Source organism: Nelusetta ayraudi, unplaced genomic scaffold (assembly GCF_046127955.1).
Source record: "Nelusetta ayraudi isolate G7.1 ecotype Tasmania unplaced genomic scaffold, CSIRO-AGI_Nayr_v1 ptg000109l, whole genome shotgun sequence".
In the NCBI taxonomy this organism is placed as follows: domain Eukaryota; kingdom Metazoa; phylum Chordata; class Actinopteri; order Tetraodontiformes; family Monacanthidae; genus Nelusetta; species Nelusetta ayraudi.
Window position 1 is genome coordinate 23,161 of NW_027466159.1, and position 9,340 is coordinate 32,500.

Below are 9,340 nucleotides of genomic sequence, written 5' to 3' on the forward strand. Positions count from 1 at the left end.
ATGCAACATTTTTGCATCAGAGAAGACTTGAATATTCACCTGGACTTCCATCTGAAACGCTGGTGTCTTTTGCTGCTTGGCGCCCCCAGGAGTCGATGCAGGGCAGCTCGGACGAGACGGCCAACAGCGTGGAGGAAGGGAGCAGCGGTCCAGGCAGCAGCAGCGGCCGCAGCGAGGCCTCCAGCAACGAGGCCGCCTCCAGCCGGGCCAGCCAATCAGCCGGCAGCCCCGGCAGCGAGATCCACTCCGACGACATGGCCGACAGCGAGGCCCTCAAGGAGGAGGAGGAGGAAGAAGAGGAGGAGGAGGAGGACGATGACGAGGACGACGAGGAAGACGAGGAGGAGGACGAGGACGACGAGGAGGACGAGGAAGAGGAGGAGAACCGTTTGGCCGCTGACGGAGGGCAGCAGAAGGAGGCCCGCGAGCAGCCTGAGTCCAGGAAGAGGAAGGCTGGGGAGGCCCTGGGGGAGGGTCCCAGCCAGGGGGCGGGCTCCTTGTGTCCAGGGGGCGGAGCCAAGGCCAAGGTTCTGCCTTTCAGCCCGGAGACGTCTGCCGTCATGATCACGGCGGCGTCGTCGGCATCCCTGGAGGGCCGCATGCGGCTGCTTGACGCGTGCTCCACCTCCGCGTCGGCACGGCCCCCTGAGGGGGTGGAGCCGCAGCAGCAGCAGCAACAGCAGCAGCAGCAGCAGCAGCTCTCGGACATCGGCCCACCGCCACAGATGGTCCAGGGGCCCCAGGAGCCGCCGCCCCCCTGCCTCCCGCGGCCAGGAGACTTCCTGGGCGAGGCCATGGGCAGCGAGCTGTTCAACTGCCGGCGCTTCATTGGCCCTCAGCACCATCACCACCATCATCACCACCACCACCACCACCACGAGGGGTAGGACCGCCCCCCACCTCGCCACCTCACAGCATCTCACACGCAGGCGTCTGACCCTGAGCTCGTCTGTGTGTCTCTCTGGTCCCCAGGCCGATGGTGGAGGACATGCTGAGTGCCGACGACGTGAGCTGCAGCAGCTCGCAGGTCAGCGCCAAGTCGGAGAAGAACATGGCCGACTTCGACGGCGAGGAGTCGGGCTGCGAGGAGGAGCTGGTGCAGATCAACTCGCACGCCGAGCTCAGCTCGCACCTGCAGCAGCACCTGCCCAACCTGGCCTCCATCTACCACGAGCACCTGGTGCAAGGTGAGCCGCCGCTGACGCTCTTTGCCCCCCGCAGCCTCCCCACTGACCCGGGACCTCAACCTTGAGTCTCTTGTGGTCTGCAGGTCCGGCCGTGCACAAGCACCAGTACTCCGGCAACCACGCGGTGACGGACATCAACCTGGACAACGTGTGCAAGAAGGGAAACACGCTGCTGTGGGATCTGGTGCAGGACGAGGACGCGGTAGGATCCCGACGCTCCTCCTTAGAGTTCCACACTCTCTGGACTTTTATTTTTCTGCCCAAACTGCATTGGAGCAGCTTCACTTAATTAATGACCATACGAACCGGTATATTTAGCCCTGTGTATACAACCTCCATCTAAAACCGATGCTTTGTCGGACCTTGCCCATGTTGTCAAAAAGTATTTGGGAATAATCTGTTCAAATCAGTAAACCAAATCATATTTAGGTAAATGAATAAAATCTAAAAAGAAAAAAATGTTTCCATTTGTTGATAAACTGTCTGATTGTTGTGTGTTTTTAGGTCCACCTGTCAGAGGGGCTGATCAACGAGGCCGAGAAGCTGCTGTGTTCACTCGTCTGCTGGTTCACCGACCGACAGATACGCATGCGCTTCATCGAGGGTTGCCTTGACAACCTGGCCCACCACAGGTGAGGATGGGGGGCGAGTTCTGGACCCACCTGACTTGGTATTGAGACTGGTTCTGGACCGGCTTTTCAGATGAACTTGTAACATCAACAACATGTGCACGCAAGAAGGAAATCTTAGTGTTGTTGTTTAATTTTTAAATGTTTGTCTTTTCATGTCCTCTACATCCAGGTCCGTCGTGGTCTCGTTGCGCCTTCTACCAAAACTTTTCGGCACTTTTCAGCAGTTTGGCTCAAGTTACGACACCCACTGGATCACCATGTGAGTCATTTTTTTCGTTCTTTTTCTTCCCCGAGAGCAGCTTTGTTGTTGTTCTGATCGTGATCTGCTCTTGGGCTCTCTCAGGTGGGCCGAGAAGGAACTGCACATGATGAAGCTGTTCTTCGACAACCTGCAGCACTACATCCAGGAAGTTCGGGAACACCGGCACAAGTTTGCACTGTGAGTTGATTAAACCTGAGATTGAGATTGTGTGCTTGTGTTCACACACTGACTCTTCTCCTCTCCTCCTCCTCTTCCTCCCTGTTGGGACTTCTTGCAGGTACAGCCACAGCGCTGAGGTCCAGGTGCGTCTGCAGTTCCTCACCTGTGTTTTCTCTACGCTGGGATCTCCGGACCACTTCAGTAAGAACCACTCTCAAAATTCTGAACCTTCGCACTTGGTTTAAGTCTTCAGAGAAACCAAAAGCAGGAGCAGCAGGAAGATCATGTATAATGTCTCCCTGGTGTCCCAGGACTGAGCCTGGAGCAGGTGGACATCCTGTGGCACTGCCTGGTGGAGGACGCCGAGTGTTACGACGACGCGCTGCACTGGTTCCTCAACCAGGTGCGCAGCAAAGACCAGCACGCCATGGGCATGGAGACCTACAAGCACCTCTTCCTGGAGAAGGTAGGAACGAAAAAAAATAAATCTGGGACAAAACTTTATCCTGGTTCTTTTCCTTGCAGATTTACTGTCTTGTATTTGGAATATGCTCTTTTATTGTGAACAAAATGGGTTTAGCTTCTCTGGGTTTTGCTTCCGTTATCGATCGTGTAGATGCCCCAGCTGAAGCCCGAGACCATCAGCATGACGGGCCTCAACCTCTTTCAGCACCTCTGCAACTTGGCTCGACTGGCCACCAGTGCACTGGACAACAACGCCTCCAGCTGTGAGGTGAGCGAACTGCAACACAGACAGACAGACAGACAACTTCTGCTTCTCGTTGTAATAGCAGACGGGTAACCTGCCATTGCGCCTGTGTGTCTGCATATGTTCAGCTGTGTGGGATGGACCAGCTGTGGGGCATTGCACTCAGGGCTCAGTCAGCTGACATCAGCCGTGCCGCCATTCAGTACATCAACTCCTACTACATCAACGGTGAGTTCCCACTTCACAAAAGGCAAATGCAACAAAAACAAACTAGTGAAGCCACAGAAGCATCAAAGTCCCACCAACTCCTTTTCCTGGCCAATCACAAGCAGGCCTCTGCAGATTGTTGTGACATCACATTCTCTTATATATAATGAGCATAATTAACATTTTATCAAACAAACTTTCCTAAATAATTTAAGCATCTGCTGGGAAAAAAAAAAAATCTCTGTTGTTTAGATAAATAATTTGATGCCATGATGAGCTATACTGCAGCTAGCCAGCAGGGGGCCACGCATTACTGATTCTGTTCCAGATTTAATTTCTAATCTTTAACTATCTTATTCCTTATTGAATGTTTTTACTGAAACACAAGGTGGTGCTGATGTTTTTTTTGTTTTTTTTGTCCTCCTCCAGCTGGTAAGACGGGTCTGGAGAAGGAGCAGGAGTTCATCAGGAAGTGCATGGAGAGCCTGCTGATGGCATCGGCCAACCTGGAGAAGGATGCCCACTCCAGCCTGACCAGCATCGAGAGAGGGCTGCTCATGCTCAAAACACACCTGGAGGCCTTCCGACGCAGGTGCGCTTCTGTGATTGCCCCTTCCAAACACACCGACCTCCTGCTGCACGTTTGCACGGTCACGTCACACCATTTCATGTCGCTGTCGTATGTTTTCTCCGTCAGGTTCGCCTATCACCTGCGTCAGTGGCAGATCGAGGGGACGGGCATCAGCAGCCACCTGAAGGCCCTGAGTGACAAACAGTCGCTGCCGCTGAGGATCGTCTGTCAGCCGGCCGGCCTCCCCGACAAGGTGATCACATGACCAGCTCGCATTCTAAGTTTGAGTCTGTTCAAGATCTGTTAGATTCATGTCCTTGGAAATTATAAAACGTTCCACCAAGTCTTTTCTAGCACAATCTATTTCTGGTCTTTCTGTGATGTCATAAAGGGTACTTACTGCCAGGTTGCAAACCACACCCCCAGCCAAGTGTTGGTTCCGCCCTCTAAGACGGCCTCCTTTCCTTTTCCAAACATGTGGGAGGTCCAAAAAGGCATTCGTTTTAGCAGGAGGCCCTAAACAAATGGATAAACATGCTGCTTTCTGGACATCTAGGGAGGTTGTTGGACTGCTAGACTGGAGTCCGGGTCCATGTCCGGTCCAATATCTGGAAAATGTATATTCATATACCATCCGTCTTCTACCGCTTTATCCGGAGTCGGGTCGCGGGGGCAACAGTCTCAGCAGACATGTCCAGACTTCCCTTGCCATAGTCACCTCATCCGTCGGGACCCCAACGTTTTCCCAGGCCAACCACGAGACACTCAATGTCTCCAACCACTCCCAGGGATCTGGGAGAAGTCCTCCCAGAGGTGGGAGTTTAAGACTGCAACTAGATGTTCCAAACAGACCCTCACGATGCGCTTGGGCCTGTTGAATCTCTGTTGTCTCCTCCCTGCCAGCGGATCCAACTCACCACCAGGTAGTGATCAGTTGACAGCTCAGCCCCTCTTTTCGCCTGACTGTCCAAGACACATGCAAGGGGGTCGGTTGACACAACAACAAAGTTGATCATCGACCGCCGGCCCATGGCATCCTGATGCCACGTGCACCAGTGGACACCCCTGTGCTTCAACATGGTGTTCGTTATGGACAAACTAGCACAGAAGTCCAGCAACAGTACACCGCTCTGGTTCAGATCAAGGAGGCCGATCCTCCCAATCACGCCTCTCCAGGTGTCACTGTCGCTGCCCACATGTGCGTTTAAGTGCCCCAACAGGATAACGGAGTCCCCAGTGGCGACGTCACGATCCTTGCTGTATTGTCCGTCGTAGGGGTTTTCGAACTGCTCGTAGTCTGTCCCGTAACCCAGGACCCGTTTCCCTTGGGAGACCCTACCAGGGGCATGAAGCCCCGGACAACATAGCTCCTATCATTTGGGCACTCAAACTCCCCCACTGCGATAAGGTACTCTGGGATGTTTAATTACGCACACTTTAACGCATGAAAAGAAAGTGTAATTAAACCAATTGGGGAACTCCTACGTGTGGCCGCATGACAGTATTGCAGCTGTAAATTCCTCTTTGACAGGGTGTTTCTGACACTGTGTGTGTGTCCACTGTGCGAGTGCAGATGACCATTGAGATGTACCCCAGCGACCAGGTGGCCGACTTGCGTGCCGAGGTGACCCACTGGTACGAGAACCTGCAGAAGGAGCAGATGAACCAGCAGGCCCAGCTGCAGGAGTTCGGTCAGAGCGGCCGGCAGCAGGCAGACTTCCCAGGTCAGCGATTGTCGATGGCGGCGGCCGCGACTGTCTCACCACTGTGGCGACTCGCACTCATGCTAAAGCGCTGTGGTCCTCTCCCGCAGGCGGCCTGATGGGTCCTGTCCGGATGATCTCCTCTGGACACGAGCTGACCACGGACTATGACGAGAAGACTCTGCATGAGTTGGGCTTCAAAGATATGCAGGTGACTTCCTGGTTCAATGTCTTGTCCGCTGAGATATGATTACATGCACCAAAAAAATAAAAAATTGGACTCTTGTCATTACTGGGTTATTTGAAAATGCACTGTCTTAAGAGGTTAGCAAGATGGATGAATGACCATGTAGCTGCTGTTTAAAGGTAATAATAAAAAAAAAAAAATTCAAAACAAAACCTGAGACTTCCTGTGTTGTCGTCTTCACCAGATGGTGTTTGTGTCGCTGGGAGCTCCGCGGAGGGAGAGGAAGGGCGAGGGCATCCAGCTGCCCGCCTCCTGCCTGCCACCGCCCCAGAAGGAGCACATCCCCATGCTGCTGCTCCTGCAGGAGCCCCACCTCACCACCCTGTTCGACCTATTGGAGATGCTGGCCTGCTTCAAGCCTCCCAGTCCCGGCACCGAAAAGGTCCACGACAACCCCGAGGTAAGGAAACGTCTGAGCTGTGACTCCTGGCAGATTTAGCTAAAGGATCACTTGATGGAATGACTCTGTTTGTGTGCAGAGTGCTCGGTGTGAGGAGCTTCACCTCCACGCAGAGAACCTGTCGCGGCGGGTTTGGGAGCTGCTGATGCTTCTGCCGACGTGTCCCAAGATGCTGCTGGCCTTCCAGAACATCTCAGACGACACGGTCGGTCACCACTCGGACACAAACATTCCAAAAAACACCTTGTTTTTATAGCTGTAACGTTGAGGAAACATCTCAAGAAGCATGTTTGTATGAATGTGTTGGGTTCTTTTTGTGTAGGATGGCGAGGGTCTCTGCTGGAAGGAACTGCTGAGGATCAAAAGTCCTCACAAGCTGCTCTATGCCCTGGAGATCATCGAGGCTCTGGGGAAACCCAACCGTCGCATCCACAGAGAGTCCACCGTGAGTCAAATGCACCCGGACTGTTTTTAGGAAGCTCGCTGGGCGGGTCTTCAGCAACATCATTGTTTATTTATTGTTTTTGTTGTTGTTTTTAACTAAGATAGAATAAAGGCAGACCTGTTAGAGAGCTTAGGTATAGTTTTTCTAGAGCTAAATTCCATGCTCATTGGATTAACTTTATTTAATTAAGTGCTACTTCACTGATGCTCACTGCTGTCCAGTGCTCAAAATAAGGGCGCTCAGCACACACTAACCACCTGGTCATCCAACGCAGGGCAGCTACAGCGACCTGTACCCCGACTCTGACGACTCCAGCGAGGATCAGATTGAGAACAGCAAGAACACCTGGAGCTGCAAGGTACCAACTTCCCGTCTCGGATCACTGTTTTCTGTTTTCTCCTCAAAGTTCTAAGCATTCTGGTGTGACACAGCTGATCATCCACCAGTTACCAACAGATATGGAGATAAAAATGTTTGGGTCAGACTGAGAAATTCAGAACACTATCACTTCTCTCTTGTCTTCTCCAGTTTGTCTCGTCTGGAGGTCTGCAGCTGCTCCTGGAAATCTTCAACTCCGGCATCCTTGAACCTGAAGACCAGGAGTCGTGGACGGTGGTGAGCCAGACCAGACCAGACCAGACCAGGACCAGGACCAGCTCAGTTCAGCTCTTCGGCTCCTTAACGCTCCTCCTTGTCCCCCTGCAGTGGCTGCTGGACTGCCTGGCCTGTCTGCTGAAGCTCATCTGCCAGTTTGCGGTGGACCCGGCCGACCTGGACCTGGCCTACCACGACGTCTTCGCCTGGTCCGGCCTGGCCGACAGTCAGCGCAAGAGGGCGTGGCCGGGGAAGTCCCGCAAGTCGACGGTGGAGCACGGGAAGGGCCTGCACATCCCCCGGCTGACGGAGGTAGAGGCACCTCCCCCTCTTTCTCTTCCTGTTCCTCCTCCTTGTCCTACTCTGCCTTCTCCTCCTCCTCTTTCTCTTCATCCTCCTCCTTCTCTTTTTCTTCCACCTCCTCCACCACCCAGATTCTCCATCTCCACCCCGATCTGATCTTTCTGTGTTTTTCCAGGTGTTCCTCAGCCTCGTCCAGGGCACCAACCTCATCCAGCGCCTCATCAATGTGGCCTACACCTATGACAACCTCGCACACAGGTGGGGGAAACTCAAGCGCCACCGAGACACCAGCGTCCATTTTTGTGTTGACGACTTAATGACGCTATTTTCTAACATCTCTTTTTGTTCTTAAGAGTTCTGAGGGCCCAGTCTGACCACAGATCTCGGCACGAAGGTGAGTGAGAACGGCTTTCCTGCCATCAGTGATCAACTAGAAAACCACCCGTTGTTCCTAACGCTGGTGTGGTGGTGTGTTTGTGTTTGTTCTCGCCACCAGTGACTCACTACTCCATGTGGCTGCTGGTGAGCTGGGCTCACTGCTCGTCCACAGTCAAGTCCAGTCTGGCCGACAGTGAACACCTTCACGACTGGCTGAAGAAGCTGACGCTGCTGATCCCTGAGGTGAGTCCGTCGCAACCCAGGCTTTTTTTTTTTTTTTAATTTTTTTATCATCAATCGTGTTCTTAAGGCTCTGCAGTCAAATGAGATGATGCACGTCGACCTTCCCTGAAATTATTGAGAAACTATTTATTATATTGGACTTGGCGTAAGATAGAACTGAACAAACAATATCCTCTCACCATTCTGCTCAGACCTAATTTTAAAAACTAAATGAAACTCAAACAGGTGCATTGATCTTTTTATCTTGAACTTTTAATTCTGTGTTGTTTTTTTCTCTGAACACCGACGTGTAGACCTGCTTGCATCGTATTAAAATCCCCAAAATGTTGATGTGATTTACTTTTTAATTCTTGTCAAAATCTTTAATCTGAATTATTTTTTAAACCTGTAATGACATTAATAAAAAGCAGTTATAACTCTCCACGAATACCAAAAGCACTTGAAGACCCTCAGATGTTTTTTCTTTTGTCCTGAGCAAAAAACTAAATTCAGGCTCGGATACAAACAGATTTTTCCTTTTCGCCCCTATTTTCCCTGCAGCCGGCTGTGAGGCACGAGGCCTGCAACGGCCTCTACAAGCTGTCGCTGTCTGGCCTGGAGGGAGGAGAGTCCATCAACAGGTCCTTCCTGCTGCTGGCCGCCTCCACGCTGCTCAAGTTCCTGCCCGATGCACAGGCACTCAAACCACTGAGGGTGGGGCTGATGCACACACACACACACACACACACACACACACACACACACACACACACACACACACACACACACACACACACACACAGACACAGACACACACACACACACACACACACACACACACACACAGCTGCAAGCTACACTCTGTGTCAGTCTTCTCCTTTGTGATCTGACACAATTTGAGCTTTGCTAAAGTGAAACCAGTTTGTTTCCAGGAGACTTTTTCCCTCTAGTTGGATCAGTGTCAGAAGCGCTGGGACACACACACACACACACACACACTCACACACCCACTGCACCACACAGTGCACTTGATTTATGATGGATAAATGTGTCGCTTTTGGGAATTGAACCCCTCAGCAGCTCCTCCTCTCGTCTTGTCCGTTTTGTGGGATATTTGGCTCCATACTAAAAGATTCCTTTCCATGTTCTTGTGTGATGAATCCAGTATTGCCGCCTCTAGGTGGAGCTATATGTTGTCAAGCCCCCTGACTGATTGTGTGTGTGTATGGTGGCAGGTGGAGGACTACGAGGAGGAGCCGCTGCTGAAGACGGGCTGTAAGGAATACTTCTGGCTGCTCTGCAAGCTCATCGACAACATCCA

The 9,340-nt window shown here is 52.2% G+C and overlaps 1 protein-coding gene across 6 annotated transcripts in view; it reads left to right on the forward strand.

Moving 5' to 3' along the window:
- Window positions 1–9,340, forward strand: part of LOC142903372 (ubiquitin carboxyl-terminal hydrolase 34-like) — a 36,967-nt gene that overhangs the window by 10,479 nt on the left and 17,148 nt on the right. For 3 of the 6 annotated variants that reach the window (XM_076048944.1, XM_076048945.1, XM_076048946.1), the window contains exons 14-38: window positions 90–883; window positions 973–1,187; window positions 1,271–1,389; window positions 1,692–1,819; window positions 1,989–2,078; window positions 2,163–2,258; window positions 2,359–2,441; window positions 2,552–2,706; window positions 2,857–2,973; window positions 3,078–3,177; window positions 3,586–3,748; window positions 3,854–3,980; window positions 5,259–5,451; window positions 5,541–5,641; window positions 5,862–6,077; window positions 6,157–6,282; window positions 6,400–6,522; window positions 6,797–6,880; window positions 7,051–7,137; window positions 7,228–7,428; window positions 7,595–7,677; window positions 7,773–7,813; window positions 7,916–8,040; window positions 8,581–8,733; window positions 9,255–9,340. The exon at window positions 9,255–9,340 is cut by the window's right edge and continues 19 nt beyond it. In XM_076048944.1, coding sequence (XP_075905059.1) covers window positions 90–883; window positions 973–1,187; window positions 1,271–1,389; window positions 1,692–1,819; window positions 1,989–2,078; window positions 2,163–2,258; window positions 2,359–2,441; window positions 2,552–2,706; window positions 2,857–2,973; window positions 3,078–3,177; window positions 3,586–3,748; window positions 3,854–3,980; window positions 5,259–5,451; window positions 5,541–5,641; window positions 5,862–6,077; window positions 6,157–6,282; window positions 6,400–6,522; window positions 6,797–6,880; window positions 7,051–7,137; window positions 7,228–7,428; window positions 7,595–7,677; window positions 7,773–7,813; window positions 7,916–8,040; window positions 8,581–8,733; window positions 9,255–9,340 — 3,806 coding nt within the window. The remainder of the gene's footprint in view (window positions 1–89; window positions 884–972; window positions 1,188–1,270; window positions 1,390–1,691; window positions 1,820–1,988; window positions 2,079–2,162; window positions 2,259–2,358; window positions 2,442–2,551; window positions 2,707–2,856; window positions 2,974–3,077; window positions 3,178–3,585; window positions 3,749–3,853; window positions 3,981–5,258; window positions 5,452–5,540; window positions 5,642–5,861; window positions 6,078–6,156; window positions 6,283–6,399; window positions 6,523–6,796; window positions 6,881–7,050; window positions 7,138–7,227; window positions 7,429–7,594; window positions 7,678–7,772; window positions 7,814–7,915; window positions 8,041–8,580; window positions 8,734–9,254) is intronic. The other 3 variants (XM_076048948.1, XM_076048947.1, XM_076048950.1) reach the window with 1 other exon arrangement.